This window comes from Homalodisca vitripennis, chromosome X, assembly GCF_021130785.1.
Source record: "Homalodisca vitripennis isolate AUS2020 chromosome X, UT_GWSS_2.1, whole genome shotgun sequence".
NCBI lineage: Eukaryota > Metazoa > Arthropoda > Insecta > Hemiptera > Cicadellidae > Homalodisca > Homalodisca vitripennis.
In genome coordinates this window covers 142,345,051-142,364,192 of record NC_060215.1, presented here as the reverse complement: position 1 = coordinate 142,364,192, position 19,142 = coordinate 142,345,051, and the positions used below count along the sequence as shown (strand labels likewise).

Below are 19,142 nucleotides of genomic sequence, written 5' to 3'. Positions count from 1 at the left end.
ACTTTTAAAAGTAAAGTAAAAGATTTTGTTGTTGGCGGGTAGAATGCTACTAATTCTGACTAGCAAAAACTTTCTTTTTTTAATGTTTGCGTGTTTTGTATTCTTGTTACTGTTATTGTATGTTATATTTATTTTTAACTTTTTTAGAACCTTGTTGATTTTCTTGATTTTTTTCAATTCTATCATGATTTTGGTCTCAAATGAAAAGTATTTTTAAAGCTATGGAGATTTTTATTATATTTGCATTATTCATGAAACCATAATCGCATCTCCGTATTCTTATTTTGTATGAAAATACAGTTGAAACAATTTGGAGCGATACATCATCTCACCTTAGAAGTTTGAGAACTTTCCGGTAGTGTAGAACGGACAAATACAATGTTTAATATATATAAGGAGAATGGATGTGTCATATTTTGCTACAATTATTTAATTTATTTCAGGGCAAATAACGAAATACGAGAAGATGACTTAAACTATTTCCTGGGTGGATACAGTGAAACAACCAGCGAAAACAATCCCACCTCTTGGCTAAGTGAATCCGCATGGAAACTCATCTGTGGTCTGGACACGCTTTCGTCTTTTACGGGTAATCCAAATTTTGTTCAAAATAAGGGTTAAGAGGTTATTAATACTGCACTTTTAACATCAAAATAAAATGTTAGTTGTTAGGAATATATGGGCGGGGTTGTAATTAACATTTTTATAACAATTAAGATAATAATTTGAGTTTGTGGAATTTTCACGTTGAATACATTTTAGAGAAATTGAATTCTGGAATATATGCTTTAAGCAAAATAAGGTACGGCCAATCAAATGTATTACAACTTTTTGTGCATGACCAACGTTAGCCGTATCATTACTTTTTCCTGCATATACTTTGACTTTTTGTGTGTAACATTGAGCTGCAAGCCATGAGGTTCAACATTATTGGGGTGATGATCATTTTGTGGATTATTTTCAGCATGTTTATTCACAATCTGGGTGGGCTGAGGATTAGCTACAATGTCAATGTTTACAAGCTGTTGATTACTTCGTAAGAGCACTGAGCAGCCGCAAGTGAGTGACTAAGTTAGCTTGATGATTGCGCGGAAGAGAACAACAAGGAAAAACGTGGGAAAGTAGTGATGTGGCTCGCCACCCGCCAGCAGATCGTAGCATAGAGTAGGTTAGATTCAGTAAAACAGTGTGTCACCGGTGACACACGACGCCCATTGAAGCGAAGGGCAATGTATAGGCGTCGTGTGCCACGGATGACACACTGGTTTTAAGTTATTCATATACATTTTTATCATTGTTTTTTCAACCTAAAATGCATTATTTATGCATTATAGAATGGTTTTATAGAAAACAACGTTTACACCTATTTTGAAGATTTTTGTGTTATATATGACTGCTCAATATGTAATAACACGTAAAATTGCCGTCGTCGTGAACGTGTTAAACAGATTATCTGTTTAAGTAATATGTCAATACTCAAATCTTACAGAATTTCAGTATATGGCGGTACATGTATTCAAAATTTAAACAAAATTGTAATATGTCAAAGTAAAGTTTAAGGGCAATTTTACATTAAATAAACGAAGAATCGGTATAAACCTATTTCACTGCCTTACAAATTTTAACAGTATGTAGTATGTGTATACTGGAGTGTGTAATATATGTCAGAAGTAACAAACGTAATTTTGAAACTTACAGTGACATACATAATTATAATAAGCAAAATAAAAATGTTATAGTTTTGCCTCAACATAATGTTTTACATTTTATAAGAAGAAAACTTCCTATGCTGGAATAAAGTGTTTTAATTGATCCAAAAGAAATTCAGGCAGTTCAGGATACTACAAAATTTAGATCAATGTCAAAAGAATTTATTGAAATATTAATTAAGCCCATTAAAATTCTTTTACCTTTTATAAAATTAAATTGTTAAAAGTTTAGAATTATATCTTAAAAAATTGTGTAATATTCATGTATTGTGACACTATTCATTGTATAGGACGTGCAATATGAATAAAGATGTTTTGACTTGACTTGAACATCTTAAATTTCCTAAACCACACTGCGTCGAATCACTTCTCACACTACTAAATTCTTAAAATATTTTGGCCTCACCGTGGAGATCCATTTCCAGTCAATGGATGTTAAATCGAAGCTGCCCATGATGTAAAGGTCAGTTGAGGGAGTGAAGCTGCATTGTGATTAGTTGAAGCTTAACCTATCAAGAAGCAGGCAGCCTGTGAAAGAAGCTATATCGATCAATGTCATATTGGTTGCTGTTTGGTTAGCTTCAACCAATCCTGGTACAGCTCTACTCCCTTCAACACATCTGTGCAGTTAGATGTGTATTATTGGCAGTTCCAGTTTATTATCTGTTAACTGCCGATGACACACCACAGTGAGACCAAACATTTTAAGAATTTAGTTGTATGAGCAATATTTTGATGCAGTGTGAACCAGAAAACTGGATGTAATAATAAAACTTAAAATTTGATAATCAAGCCAAATAAAACAGGCACAGATATAAATATTTTTTCATTGCTTATTCAATGTTACGTCTATGCTCACATTAATGTTCGTATTGAAATGAATAAATTTCGTTAGCTAGTGCAACATATCTTTAAAACACTTTATATTTTCTTACTTATTCATTTTTTACCCTGAGGAACCAACCATCAATTCGAATGAAAATATGTGCAGGATTCGCCTCCAGCTTTTCCAGCAACCATTTGGAATGGGAATCTGCTCAACAGACAGTTCCCTTGGAGTTTCCAGCTCCGTGGAATTCTTCACTGAATCGTTTTCAAAAATTAATTGTGATCAAGATCATTTATCCAGATCAGGTTTGTCAATTTCAATATATTACAGAAGAGTAAATCCTGACTATATTTACTTTACAAATCATACAAGTAACTTTGTTTATTTTAATTTATTACCTAAGAGAAAGAGAAAACAAACTGTAGAGGCAAACTGAAGGCTTGGAGTGTAATCTAGAAATATCTCATTTAAAGAACAAAACTAAAAAAGATTTTCACAAAATAAGATTTGAAAAAAAAACTGAATTATGCCATAAAAACCATTAAAAATCCAAAGAAAAGTATCATATGAGTAAACTGACATTGACAAATGAAAAATACTAATAAATCAAAACACAACAATAAAAAGCATTAAACAATCAATATTATCCATGTGTAGACATATAGCAGTAAACATCAATTAAATACAATATAATTCAAATGTAGAAAGATATAAAGATGGAATTTGAAAACTTTTAAGATAAAAGTTACTTACAGAATATCAATGTTCAACTAGTGAAGAAATTGAAGTTTAACATCTTAATCCTGTCTAAAACCATGCATTCTAGTAATAGCTAGTTATATTGGCCCAACTTCTTGAATTTACTACTATAGGTAAACCACTTACAAAAAGACATTGGGCGATTTTAGTTCATACAGGGTGGGGTAAAATATACTCCTCTGCCGCTGTGATGCCACTTTCTCCAGTATCCCCACCACTGCTCGGCACTCGCCCGCTTTGCTCTATCCCCTGACCTGGCCACTGCTTAATTAGTTTATCCAATTAATATATTTCCCCTGTTATAGGCCTATACACGAAAATACAATATAGTTAGAGAGTAGGTAAGTAGCTGCAGTGTAAACAAAATGGCACAAGCGAGACACGACCCACACAGCTGATAAAACAGAGACAAGGAGATGCTTGTCCCACTCCTCACCACTGGAGGGAGCCCCTCCTGCACGTGGCTGCTCAGATATTTGCTTCTCCGCAGGTTCCTTTGTGAGCGGTTCATCTATAAAACAGCTTCTCTGATTGATCTATTAAAATATGAAGAGATATTTGTCTTGGACTTCCTAGTAATGTAATGTATGATGGCTGGATGTAAGGAACGGATTGCATCCACTTGGAAATTCAGGCAGTTATTAGGGCTAATGGCATTCTGTATTTCTTCTTTATTGTTGTGGGAATCCTAGTAGAATCTAAAGAGCATGAGTCATAAGTGTTTAATGAGACGTTATGTGAGTCTATAAGCACTCTGGAACAGATATTTTGTTACTGAGGAAATCTATGGTAGCTTTTGTTGGGTCAGAGCTTGTGATGGGGGTTTTCTTCAAAAGCTAAAGAACAAAATCTAAATTTACACCTTCTAAGCACATTCTTAAATACAACTTGTAGGAGTTGCTCTGAGGCTGTCAAGGGCTCTATGTGGGCCAAAACCTGGGACCAGCCTCAGCTGGTATTATGTGAAAGGTTCTCAATGAGGAATGTCTGGTTACTGGGCATAACACACTCTGGAGGTCTCTTAGCTTAATATATCTTGAGAGGGACCAGCATGCAGAAGATGTGATGTGGAGGATGTAGCTTAGAGGATGTGGCGTAGAGGATGTGGCATAGAGGATGTGGCGTAGAGGAGGGGATCTCTCTCTATATTCTGTGTTGGTGTGATAATAGCTACACTTGGGAGAACAGACCTGTTTCTTATAAGAGACAGAAATTTTTTGAGAACACTTCATAAGAATATAGAGCGCAGAGTAGAAATGTGCTAAACCGACCAGACACGGAACTGTTGCAACGAGTTCACAACAGCCGTAAAGCGGTTCTGGCTAAAGGTGCATTGCAATGAAATGCCATATTTATTTCTTTAAGCCTTGTTGCATCGTGTGTATCGGATTTGTTTGATTTCAACATGGCTAAGTTAAAAGACAAACCGATTAATAATCATTGAAATTCTAACGATTTTTATTACAATAAAAAACCCACAATGAAAAACTTAAAAATCCGTGTCAAGGATTGGCTCTTGAATCATGATACTAATCAATTGGAACAATTGTTTGCTGTATTAAACTAGTTACTAACTACATTTTTCTTAAACAATTATAATAATAACCAAACAAGTAAGATAATATGTTCTTCTAAAGAATAACTAAAAAAATCTATTCAAAAGAATAAAGTTATAAACAAATTTACTTTTGCATAAATTATTTTTGCCTCAAGAGACACACAATCGAATAGTTACGGCAATAATATTACATGTGATAGCATATGTTTTCATATTGGATGTGTGTTTGTGTGTGTGCGTGCGGGTTTGTCTAGGTTAACAGGAGACAACATTAAAAATCCAAATTGAAAATGTAAAATAATGGTGACTCCCACGCAAAAACAGAAAAATTTATCTTTTCTTGCATGTGTATTTATTCTCTAAGCAGTTCTGCAACAGCTTTTATATCTCTGTTTCATTTTATAAAATTCTATTATAAAACTAGTTTTCAAGAATAGAAAAATACATCCTAATTAATTAAAACTTTATTTGATAAAAAACTAGGTATAGAAATATAATATTATTGTTGTTTTGTTACAATTAATTGATTGCAATGAGAGAATAAACATTTCATTTCAATATTTAATTAGTTTTGTTTGAGTTCAATATTACAAACTAGATCAAATATCGTATATTAAAAATATTAATCTATAGTTTGATTAAGATCAAACTTAAATGTACATTTTTAAGTAAAATAATAAATTATTCAAACATTTGTTACTAGAGATTAAATTGTTGATAAATAAAAACTACAAAACATTAAAGCAGATAAAAAGCTGTAAACAAGTAAATTCCCCATCAGTAACAAATAGTATTAAACAAAGAATAACAAAAAGGGGGATACAAAATATATCCTCTTTGGACTCGGTGGAATGTATATTATCATCTCATTGTTCTAGTACAAGCTCAGAATCAGTTGCAATGGCAGGCATTCAATACAATACGTGTTGTCTTAACAGTTCCAGTGGAACCTTTTACTTTTTCATTGTCGCAGTTATATATTAGTTATATGTTGATTATGCTAGTCATAATCATTCTATTTTTATACAATGTCTTTAGTTATATTGATTTTTTGAAACCAAGCATATTTACGAGCATAAGCTGAAGAACTAGAAGAAACGGCTGGTGGAAATATGTCAAACTGCTTCAGCTTACTCACAGTTTATCTCAACTAAGGACTCGAGGCCTGCATCTTCTTTAGCAAACCTTGCTATATTAGCCCATTTCCTTAAACCGTTTATTAAAGAACTTGAGAATCTTAGCAATTTCTTCAAGTAGATCAACAGTAGTTCAGATTTTAAAAAGACGACTGATTTCTTAATTTGGACTGGAGTCTCATAATTTCTAGTCATAATGTTCAGAACACTCACTGTATTGGTACTCACTGCCTTTAAAGCATTCCTATTCAAACTCTGTGAATTGAGGACACTTAAGATGTGTATGATTGTCATAAGTACTCTAGAGAAAAGGCAATCTGTTGAATACCAAATATTTATATCTAATTATTTGTATCTATTTTTATATTACTATATAATAATACATAATTTATATTACTTTTAAATATCACACCACCAATAATACAAGCTCGTATCTTTTCAATTCTAAAACTTGACTCAATTAATGACAAATGTTTGTTCACAGATGATGGATTATATATTCCGGTACATAGTAGACAGCATGGGGTCCCAGTACACTAGACCATCTAATTGTGACATCTCAACTCTGTTTGAGGACTCCAACTGCCTCACACCTCTCCTGTTGGTGGTTTCCTCAGGTTCAGATCCCCTGGCTAGGCTTGAACAGTTTGCAAAGAGGAAGCAGTTCTCCAACCGGTTACATACCATCTCTCTAGGGTTGGATCAGGTGATAAACAATATAGTACACAATTCCATGAAACATATTGCTATGCTTACAAAATCATTCATACATTTAAGTAGGATGCAGTAATCCTTACATAGACCCCATTGAGTCTGTCATGAGGATCACACCATTGCTAACCAATTCTTGGTTAGTTTAATTTATAAAGAACCTATACTCAAGTTTTAATACAAGACTAAGTTACAATTAAATACAAGCTGAGGAGAAAACAGCTGATAGTTGACATCCTGGTCCTTTTGAGCACTGAGGATTAAGTATATATTAAAGTATAATTTAGTTTAAAAACAAATAAAACCAATAGTTTAAAAAAAGCAAGTAGTTTAGTATGATGAGCACTTAAAACATTAATATAAATATTTGATCCAAGCAAGAAACTAAAATATTTATAATTACTCAAATTATTTAAATAACTACAACTTAACATTTCAACTGCAGATTTATTAGTTATGTTTTAAATAATAATGATGATACAAGTCAATAAATAACAATTTAATCAATTATTTGCAGTTAGAGTGGGAGTAAGTTTTACGCACGGTTGTGAATATTTTTGAATAGAATATATGAAATAAAAAGGATTAATGTCATTGTGCTTATTGTTTGATCTGATTTGGGGTAGCAGATTAACTGGGTGGCGAAAGCAAGGTAGTTTTAGAGAATTGCTTATAGTTCCAATTTTTAATTGATTTTGTCCACATAAATTAGAGGCACCATACTTATTTATCTTTTTTCCGATTTTCATTGTCAACACTTTTTTCTGGTTCTTTGATTTATTTAACTGCATTTGTCATTTTGGAGATAAGGAATCTTAGAAAGGATTTACTGTATCCTTCATCTGTAGCAATACTTTCTATGGAAGTTTTTACTTTCTTAAATTCCTCTTCGGTGAGGCTCTAATTCAGGCTTCTAATTCTGTATGCAGGTATTTGATTGTGAGTAGATATTATTTGTCTGCAGAGACGATTTCCTTTATCTCTAGCAATACTTTCTATGGAAGTTTTACTTTCTTAAATTCCTCTTCGGTGAGGCTCTAATTCAGGCTTCTAATTCTGTATGCAGGTATTTGATTGTGAGTAGATATTATTTGTCTGCAGAGACGATTTCCTTTATCTCTAGCAATACTTTCTATGGAAGTTTTACTTTCTTAAATTCCTCTTCGGTGAGGCTCTAATTCAGGCTTCTAATTCTGTATGCAGGTATTTGATTGTGAGTAGATATTATTTGTCTGCAGAGACGATTTAAATTAGAACCGAGTGTTGGTGTATTGAGCACAGGAGGATAAAGCTACTGCCGTGGTGGAGCAGTGCAGGGAGGATGGCAGCTGGGTGTGCCTGCAGAACTGTCACTTGGCTCTCGACTACATGCCCACCCTGGAGAGGCTCTGTGACAGTCTGACACTGCACAACACCAACATGGAGTTCCGGCTGTGGCTTACTTGCTCGCCTGTTACTCAGGTAAACGTGTTTAGTTGACTACAGAATTTAGGAAGGAGCAAAAGAGAGATACATCAATACAGAGGTGTTGAACTTGTGGTACAGCAGAAATATCATATTCTTCGGTACCACATACTAAATTATAGAATCATTCCATAATAATATACGAGGTCTGTCCGAAAAGTATCCAACCTACGTTTATATCTATCGAGTGCCAGAGCACCCGAGCGGCCTCTGCAGGGTACAAGCATAACTAGTAGTCCCTCACGAACTATCTGAATGCCGTAGTTTCTGGTTGAACACATTGGATTGCACACAACATGTAGTTATGTCTCACGTAACTTTTCTATTCCTCACATTTGTCTACTGTTGAAAATGACAAAAAGAACTAATCAACAAATGTGCATAAATTTTGTTTCAATCTTGGCAACAGTTGCATGCAAACGATTAAAATAATACAGACTGCCTTTGGAGATGAAAATGTGGGTTCAACACAGATAAAAGAACGGTACAGGCGGTTTAAAAATGGCCGCACGTCTGCTGGCAGTGACCCTCATTCTGGCCGACCTTCACAACGACACCGGAAAACATCAAGTGTGTGCGACTTGCAATTGAAGGTGATCATCGATTGACTGTTTGTGAACTAGAAAATGATCTTGGAATACCAAAAACTATACAAATAGCAGAAAAATCTTTGCTGTGAGATCGCTCTGGACAACTTGAAAATGGTCTAGGATGATGAAAATGTCCTTTTGGAAGAGTTCAGGTGAGCTGCGGCTCAAATAATCAAGTCAAAGTTGGGGACATGACAGGTCAGTGCTGATTGTTTTTTCCAATTGTGGGGTGTTGTTTCCTATTAATTTAATCCAAAAGGTCAAACGAACAACAAAGAATATTATGCTGCAGTCTTGAAAAGATTGTGTGATGCTGTGAGAAGAAAGCGACTGCGTTTCTGTTCAAGCAGTTGGCTTCTTCACTACGATACCATGTCAACGCATTCATTGAATCTTTTGGCTAAAGTCAGCAAATTTTGGCCAAACACAAGAGTTTTACAGCTCACCAGTCACTGCACAGACCTGACATAGCTCTCTGTGACATTTGGATGGTCCCAGAATTGAAAATGGCGCTCAAAGGAAAGCGGTTAGACGACATCAATACGATTCAAAGTAATGTGACGCACGAGGAAGACCATTCCAAACGTTTCAGGACTGCTTTAAGATGTGAACGCACTGCTTGGAGCATATGGGGACTACTTCGAGAGATACCATGGTCCGATGACGAAAAAATTATACAGGTTGGATACTTTTCGAACAGACCTTGTATCTCTTGAATATGATGATAAACTTATCATATTAACTGTTCTAGTTTTGAAAGTATTTAATCCAGGATCTGTAAAAAACACTTTATCTCCCATTATCAAGCTGGAATTTCCCTAAAAAACTAAAACATCATAGTCCCTCAGCAACATGAAAGGATATATAGGTAAATGAAGACCGATCTCTTATTTTTTTATTGCTCAAAAGTTCTTGGAATACATTTATGGGACATTTTATTTCCCTGAACAAAACTTAATTAACTGTATTATGCATTTCTTTCTCAAATATAACATTGTGCAACTTGTTCCAAGTTCAAAAAAATCTGTGAAATCATGAGGGAAGCAGAGCCATCACGATGCATACTGTGCAGGTGCACAGGGCAACAGTGATTAGAAGGTGGCAATTGCACATAAAATATAAGGAAGGATGGAATAAGATGGAAAGGATAAAGTAATAAGCAAAGTAAAATGGAATTATGTATTTTTAAAACTTTTTTATAAAACTTTATTTATAATATATTTCTACTCTCACGATTACTTATTTAATCCATTAAGTGTAACCTTAATGATATAGTAATGAAGTAATCTGAATTGGTTTATGTTTCGGAATTGCCACCAAGGCAAAGTGTAGTGTAGTGTGTTGGCGACATGTGAACTGATACGGTAGAGTGGTGTGTGGTTAAGTCATCCCATCTGCTTGTCTTGCATCCTAGTGTTTAATTAGTTCTTGGGATTTCTTGTGAATGATGATAACCTTTACTATGGCTCAGCCAGATCCCATGGACACATAAACCATATAATCGATGTTGATCCTGTCTACATAGAAATGAAGGTTCATGAAAAATTTCAACTCTATAACTCAATTAGTTCTCTAAATATCCTTTGGATAGACAGACAGTCTTAGTAAATTTAGATACTGTAGATTTTTATGTCATGGTAGACTTAAGTAAAGAGCACACTTCTTTACAATTTTCTTCCTTCTTGCTACACCATAGAAACCATTGGAATGATGAAATCAGCTTGTGAAAACAGTGATATGGAAAAACTCAAGAGTACATGCAGTTTTCACGTTTGGATTTGGTGAAATATTGGTTTTTGACAGGACTTATTTTTTATGCTTGTCAGAATTAAAACTATTAAAAAAATTGAAATTAAGTTTAAGATTAAGGATGGGTGATTTAAGAGAGTAGTAAGTTTTACAAAATAAGTTAGAGCTCAGTTCAGGAAATCTTTTCTAGAAATTTAGAGATGAAAAGGCTTGATGCAAATGTTTTAACCTGCATGGATTTGTTTGATAAAGTAGAGAAAGGCTGTGTTAAAAAATCAAATCAAATTTAAGTTTAACCTACACAAGCACACTTGAAATACAAGTTCAATCATTAATATTTGAATTTAGGAAGGTAGTTCACACGCTTTTAGTTCTTTCCAGAGTTTTATGTTTGATTAGTGATTTTCACTAAAGGTTTTGGCAGTAATTGGAACCTTAGATGTGAATGAAATAAAATCACCTACAAGATATTCCACATTATAGACAAATAGACTTGCTACCATGTATGAACATGATACGTATAAGCTTGATGCTTCAAATGTTACAGTTCCCAATGTCACTTCTGCAAGGCAGTGTTAAAATGACAACCGATTTGCTCTCTGGCCTCAAACAAAGACTGTTGCACAGCTTCATGTCTGAGCCAATTTCTGATGAGGACTTCTTTTATGGCTGTCCCGGCAAGGACCGTGCCTTCGGCAAGCTCTTGTACTCCCTCTCGTTCCTCCACGCTGTCGTACAAGAACGGCTCAAGTACGGCCATGCAGGCTGGAACATTCCTTATGAGTTCACAGAAGTTGACTTCCACATCTCCGTACATCAGCTGCAGGTAATGAATGAATGATCAGTTCACACTGAATAATATTAATATAAACACAAACTAATATTTAAGAAAATTTTAACTTTTCAAGCTTAAATATTTTGGCCCCAGTTAATTAGTTAAAAGACCACTTTCTCAACAACAAATAACCATTTGCTCTCTCTAAGTCTCTTTGAGTAACATTAGGCAATAGACAATGTGTTAGAATTATGTGTTTTTATCATTGGTTAGATGGTAACCACTGTTGATCCGCTCTGTAGATTGTGTGACGAGCAGGAGAAAACTGCTGAACATCTGCTCTTTGATTGCTCTGTAATAGCAAAGGAGCACTACGCCATCTTTGTTAATCTGGATAAGGGTGGTGAATTTTCCCAGGAGGACCTGACTGGTTCTTTTTGGGGGTTTTATAGAACTGCTGAGACCGTAAACTGGTTCATCTTATGGTATACTTCCGGGGTGTGCAAAAGGTCCTTGAGGCTCAAGTGCTTGGCAATAGGCCGCTCATTAGACGAAGAAGAATCCTTAAAAACCAAAATTTTACATTCAGAACGGTCATACTACTTTCTTCTGGACTGGGTATGGGGGAGAAAGTAAAATAAATCCAGCCTCTGTTGTGATTATTTCTGTATCAAATTATTATGTATCAGTTCTGCAGTTTTGGTGGAACATTTAATGTTACATTTTATAATTTTCAGATGTACATAAACAAGTACACAGATATACCATATGACATAATACAGTACGTGGTGGGAGAGTGCAACTATGGAGGGAGATTGCACGATGAGAGAGACCAACGTTTGCTCAACAATCTCGTCGGAGACTTGATTAATATCCGAGTGGCGGAGACTCCCAACTACCCACTCTCTAGTGTTGGCCACCAATACCACATCCCCCTCAGGTTTGAGTACCACGACTTCATAGTTTCCATTCAGGTACGTCTTTGTAAGATTGGCATCATTTAAATGGTTGTATGCAGTAAAACCTAAATTTTTAGTGAAATACATAAATAAATATTTAAAAAATATATCAATTACGAGGTGTGTTCAGAAAGTAAGTATCGTTTCATTCTACTGCCGCCGTAGCAATACAATCGGTATTCTGTGCATGCGTACTAGTCATCCTTGTTCACTGGCTATCGACTCATGCCATTTTAGTTGTTATATGTTGTGTTTTCATTATTCATTGGCGGGAACCTTTTATGAAAAGGGTATACACAAATTGATCACCCGCTATGACAAGTGTTTGAACATCGGTGGAAACTACATCAAAAAATAGTTTAATGTTGAGGCTTTCATGTAGAAATAAAATTGTGTTGAATAATATTTGTTTTACTTGTTCTTTTTAAAACGGTACTTACTTTCTGGGCACACCTCGTAAATATGGCAAATAATACAATTTTAATATTTTGGTGCAAATAAAGCCATTCTTATATAAATGAGAACTGTTGTTTTACAGCTGGTGTATTAATAATAAAACTCATTCAGGAAGCTCTTTACTAGCTTTCTGAGTGGGGGATTTGGCTCAGTAACAGATCTAGTTATTTTACTTCAATTAACGCTAGTGAACTTTTACTGCAGTGTTTAAATTTTCATATTTACACAAACACAATGTAGTTATAAGTATTTGTATGTAGTAGACATTTTACTATGCAGTATTTATGTATAGGCTACACTTTTCCAATTAAATCATTTTCACTAAAACCTGTGTTATGCATAGTTTTTAGTACAAGTAACACCACAATAGTGCCAGTGTCATGAACTTGTGCACATCTGATACTGGCGACGCCATGTGTCAGTAGTGTCACATACGTGTTTTTGTTTAGGTACTTGAATTTTTTCACTATTTAATGTGATACCTTAATCATTGCTACAAAACATGAGTATTTAGACTTCTAAGAATATGTAACTGACCTTTTCTTGGCTTCAAATATTGTAGATTTTTTGCTATTTCTGAACTGAAGCTCAGCTACTATTATAAATCGCCCAACTCAGATATCTGCAGTTTCTCAGATGTTTTGCTCAGTATTGTTTGGTAAATTACTGAGTTGTTCAGTACCGGAAGCATTAAGGAACTTGTTTTGTAAAATCAACATTTATAACATATGATTACATGTAACAGTCATAATATTACATAAATAATAGTTCTATTTCTCTACAGTAAAGTTTCATTACTGATAGTTAGGGTAGTATAAAACAGAGATACTTGGGAACACCACTAGTACCCATGGTGGTGTCATAAAACTTTTCAAGCAAATTTTACTATGGATGTTGATTACTATTTATAGAGAATAATATAATTAACACATGCTGAGGTATTTGAAATATTTGCCTATGCTTATTGACTATTGTTAATTAAATGATATAGAAAAAATCTATTTTATAATCAATAAGTTAAAAAATTAAGTTATATGTTAAATATTCAATATATGAGGGTCATTTTTTTTCAACCTTCAATCTCATGCCATGACGGCCAGACACGTGGCAGGTCTGCGGTGTGCTCAGTAGTCGATCGCGCATCTTCCCCACTACAACATTTGTCACTGCCGAGTTCAAGTAGTCAGTTTACACTGAACTGCAGTCGTGTAAACATGGCCGCCTCAATTGATTCTCCCACCAAATGTAAAAATGATGAGTGTAATTCGTTCACAATTACACAACTGCAAGCAGAAGGAAATAGTGCAGCAGAAATACACTGGAGAATGTACCATGTTTACGGACACTGCGGATCTGGCAGAGGTCTGGCCGTCATGGTGTGAGATCGGAGGTTGAAATAAAACAACCCTCGTATATTTGTAGTAAGAACTTGAACTGTTGCAGGCATTACCGGATAATCCAACAGCTGAGGTGTTTGGCCTTAACTGTAATGCTGAAATAGAACACAACATCAATGTCACACAAGAACTTGTTGCCACCCTGATGCTGCTACAGCCAAATGCAACGAGGAAGAAACATTGGCCCGATGATTCCACTTTTGCTTCTGTAGAATCCATCATAGAAAAAGTAATTACAGTGTTTCCTTCGATTTGTGGGCGTCGCTCTTAAGATAAAATATTTTGTACATATTTTGATAGGTTCAATTAATGCATAAATAATTTAATCATTATAAAATAATCCAAAACACAACTGAAATTGATGTACCACAAGACAACTTTTTACTTTTAAGTGTTATCCATGGAAGTGCTGATATTAGCGGAACAGGTACGGTAAAAAAACAAGTTGACGGTGGGTCACAACTGTAATTATACCTGTTATCTAATAGTCATGGACTATATTTTTGCTGTAGGTCTAATTAATCCATTAAAACATTCCAATTACGTATTTAAAAAAATAATTACGTATTAAAAAAATTATAAAACAAAATGATGAAAAAACATGTTTTGTGGATAAAAGAAAAAAATGTTTTACAATTAAAGTAAAAGAAATCATTTTAAAAAAGATAACAGAATGAGGTGATTTGGTCACCAAGTCTACTGTGAAGTATAATGATTGAGTGGGTTTTTCCCAGTCACAAGGCTTGTTTTGTAAGCCTAGAACTGGGACAGTGCTTCACTGCCCGTCTGCTTCACTTGGTGTAGAGTAGAAGTGTTAAGCCCATTTCATACACTGGTGTAGAATACCATTGCATTGCCAGTTTGAAATGTATCATTAGATTACATTAAGAGTTATATCCGTGACGTCTTTCACTTAAGCTATACTTCATGTAAAATTATCCTTTCTCTTCACTTCTTCTCAAGTGACTGAGTGAGGCCTAGATACCCCATGGTTTCAGCTGTATGGGATAGTGACAGGAGGCAGCCCCAATTCCCCTCTGCCTATCTTGAACAACTTTTCAGTACAGAATCAATGCAAAAAGCATTTTATGCTTAAGTATACATAGGTTTCCTGTTTCTTACTGTACCAAACATGAATGTACTTTGCACAATTAAGAACATAGAATTTTATTTTCATCTTCTTTGAATGAGGCAATACCGAGAAGTATAAAATATGAGTTGGGTTTCTCATTTGTTGTAAAAAAACTTTCAGTGACTTTTCTGTTTCAGTTACCAAGCAAAGTCAGTTCTAAAAGTGAATCAACTGAAGACACTAAAGTTAAACCTAAAGACCTTGAAGTAGATAAAGGTCTTGATGTTGAAGTTACAGATCAAGATAAAGACAACAGTGATTTTGAAATAGACGCTTCAGGTTCTAACATTGAGTCTTTAGAACTTGAACTAGAGGAAGAAACTACAGATCAAGTAGAGGACACTAGCAACGAAGTACAAGATTCAAGTTTAAATGAAGCCCGTGATGAGGTCGATGTTTTAAGACCACCTGATGGCCTGGCAATCGTATTAGCTCAGGAATGCAAGTCATATAACAATTTACTGTCAACAATTCGAAGTTCACTGCTAGCCTTTAAAGGAGCATTCCTCGGAATTTCTGAAACCTCCGAAGACATTGAAAATCTGGGCTTTCAACTGGAAAGGAATGAAATTCCGACTTCTTGGCTAAAAGTTTCCTACTCTACCAGCAAGACACTAGGTGGCTACATTGATGACTTGACAAATCGTCTGATGTGTTTAAAGGTACGGTTTATTTGCATTAAATTTGCAACCAAAGTGCCTAGTGGGTAACAAATAGTTACAGGCATGTTTTAGTCATATAGGCTTTTAACCATTCAAGAGTCAAGATGTTTTTTGTAATTGTCAACTGATGCAGGAGTATTTTTTGTAATTTTTGGCACAGTTTGTTGTACTTTTATAAAATAAGTAGAGCCCATTGCCATTCTAACTGTAGGATTGGCATGAACTTTTTTTTTTGTGCTGACCTGTTCCTAAACATCGTTATTAGAAATCTGTGAATAGAATAGAATAGAATATATCTTTATTGAACATATTCTTAGAGAATAGAACAAAGGTCAGTGTTTATGTCACAATCAGTGTATGAGTCAGTGTATGTAAATTACAAAGCGCTTGTCCTCCACTGAAGGTACTCCTGGACACTGTAGTATGGATGCTCCAGCAGCCAGCTTCTTAAGGAGGCCTTGAAGTTCTTCTCTGGAAGCTTTCTTAGGTAGTCAGGTAGATTGTTAAAGAACATGGCTCCTTTTATAACGATGGTTTCTTCTCGAACAGAGTCAGATGATGAGGGTCAAGGAGGAAGTTGTTTCTATGTCTGGTGTTGTAGGGGTGGATGTCGCCAGTTCTTGCGTGCCCTGTTTTTTGTGGCAAATAAGATCGTCTCTAGGATATAGAGTCCTATGATCGTCAGTATTCCTAGATGTCTGAAAGCTGCTCGGCATGAGTCCATTGGTCCTAATCCACTTAGAGTCCTGACAGCCCTTTTTTGTATAACGAGCACCCTTTTAAGATTTCCAATTGTCGTACCTCCCCAGGCTATCAGTCCATATCTGAGATGACATTCAAATAGGGAAAGGTATGCTGTCAAAGCTACTTGAGGGCTACTGATTTGTTTTATTCTTCTCACTGCATAACAGGCTACTATTAAGTTTGTGGCAGAGTTGATTGATGTGAGGTTCCCATGAGAGGTTTTGATCAACAGTTAGACCAAGGTACTTTCCTGATTTAAATTGTAGTTATTTCTGGGAGCCCGTCATATTGGTTTGGGTTAGGTGTAAAGACTAGCTGTTGGGTCTTTGAGTCATTTAAGACTAAATCATTGAGGTGGCAGTATTGCTTAGCCACATTGTATGCAACAAAAGAGTCTATATCCTAGCTGAGATTTGTTCTTATTTGCTAAAATCAAAGCTGTGTCGTCAGCATACATTACAATTTCACAGTGGTTTTGGAGATAATTTGGGAAGTCCATTTGTTAGGAGAATGTACAAAGACGGGTCCAAGCACGGAGCCTTGAGGTACTCCTCTGCTTACTGGTATTGGCTTGGATTTTACTTTCGTCACAGTGTTTTTTCTCCAAGTAAGTAAGTTCTACTACTTGTTCCCTGTTTGCTCAAGTAGCTCTTAAACCAGTCAAGTTCCTTGTCAATGACTTCCAAGAGAGTGTAACTTTTTCAATATGAGTTTCATGGTCAAGGCAGTCAAAACGCTTTACTAAAATCCAAAAATATGCTTGTTGCAATTTTTCCTTTTTCCAGATTGTCGATGATTTCTTCAATTAGTTGAGCTATTGCTGTTGAAGTTGATCTGTCTTTTATAAAACCGTGTTGTCTAGGGTGAGAAGATCGTGCTGCTTGAGGTGGCTCAGTAGTCTATTTAGTATTACTCGCTCCAGTATTTTTAGAAAAAGTAGAGATTAGGGAAATTGGCCTGTAGCTGGTGGCTTCATTTGTTGCTCCACATTTGAATTTTTCGGATAGATTTTTGCGAATTTTAGTTCATTTGGAAATATTCCTTGTGAAAGTGATTTATTAATGATGTGAGTCAGTGGGGTGATTATTTCGTGTTTGCACTGTTTGATCAATTTTGATGAGATCTCATCCTCCCCTGCTGATGTTTTTGCTTTTAAAGAGTCAATGATTTTTCCAATTTCTTGTTTGTTGGGTTTCAAAGAAGGCTAGGTTTGGTGTTTGAAGTGTTTGGTTGTTATTGTTTGGTGCTATTACAGGTGTCGATGTTCCATTTCTGAGGAGTGTTCGGTCAGCGACTGTAGCAAAGAAGTAATTTAAATGATTGGCAATAGTTTATTGGAGAGTCAACGATTTCTTCCTCTATTTTTTTAGGCATTCTAGTGGATTTTTTGAAGATTTTTCTTTTCTTTCATTATTTATTACATTCCACACAAAGCTTTTGATTTGTTGTCCGACTGTTCTATGAATGAAGAGTTGCACTGTTTACGAAGAGTTTTGAGTTTTATATCATAACATTTTTTCCTTCGAGCTGTTTCTTTTTTGTCATCAGGGTGGCCAGTAATGATTTGTTTATTCAGTGCTTCTAAGTATGATAATTTTAGGGCCTGACTTTCATTGTCCCATATATTTTTGTAGGGGTTTCTTTTCTTCTTTACTATCTTGAGTGGACATGCTATGTTCAATGCAGTTTGAAAAATTCCACTAAATGCTTTATAAGCAGTTTCCACATTCTCTGAGAGTGACTTTAGTCCAGTCCTTGGGATTCCCAGATTGTGCTTCAATTCTTGCACTGTTCTTGCATTAAACTGTCTTCTTTTTGTTTGGGTCAGTGGCTGTTTCGTAGAATCTGTGAGAATCGTACATAGTTGGGCCGTGTGGTCTGAGAGGCCTGTCTGTGTTATTTTGGTAGCTATTTCCGTTTCTTTTATGTTCGTGCATATAAAATCTATAGAGGTCTGGCTATGATTTGTTATTCTGGTTGCGGGTAGATGAAGTCTGCTCAAGCCATGGCTAAGGAGCATTTCATCCAGGTTTCTTCTGTCATTGCTTTCAATAAGATTGTCTACATTCACGTCCCCCATCACCAGTACCATGTCATTACAGTGTGATAGTCATTACAGTAAGTCACTGTTTACACACACATCCCAACTCTCCCCACTACACCAGGCTCGGAACCTCGTGGATTTAAATATGAATATTATCAAGCCTCAGTATCCAGTATTTACGAAGAACATTGAGTACACTTGAGTGATATTGTGGTTTTCCAAGCATTCTCGTGATTGGTTATAAAAATTGCAAAAAAGAACTCATCTTAGGAATATGTATAAGACTCTAATTGTAATTTTAATTTTGTAACAATTCTGAATATGATTAAAATTGTCATTAAAATCATTAAAACCGTTTCTTAGTGAGCACTTAAGGAGTAAGTCGAACATGTAGTTTCAGAGTCTTCAGAATGCCTTTATTACCTGACATTCAGCCAAGATGACGGCTCATCTTACAGGCAATAAAAA

General features: G+C 35.2%; 1 protein-coding gene across 1 annotated transcript in view; it reads left to right on the top strand.

Annotated features, from left to right (window-relative positions):
• Positions 1 to 19,142, top strand: part of LOC124369645 (dynein axonemal heavy chain 7-like) — a 38,074-nt gene that overhangs the window by 14,932 nt on the left and 4,000 nt on the right. Inside the window, exons 10-17 of the mRNA XM_046827697.1 lie at positions 444 to 589; positions 2,701 to 2,843; positions 6,476 to 6,697; positions 7,984 to 8,163; positions 11,053 to 11,331; positions 12,018 to 12,254; positions 14,139 to 14,321; positions 15,362 to 15,886. Of these exons, the coding sequence (XP_046683653.1) occupies positions 444 to 589; positions 2,701 to 2,843; positions 6,476 to 6,697; positions 7,984 to 8,163; positions 11,053 to 11,331; positions 12,018 to 12,254; positions 14,139 to 14,321; positions 15,362 to 15,886 (1,915 nt within the window). The remainder of the gene's footprint in view (positions 1 to 443; positions 590 to 2,700; positions 2,844 to 6,475; positions 6,698 to 7,983; positions 8,164 to 11,052; positions 11,332 to 12,017; positions 12,255 to 14,138; positions 14,322 to 15,361; positions 15,887 to 19,142) is intronic.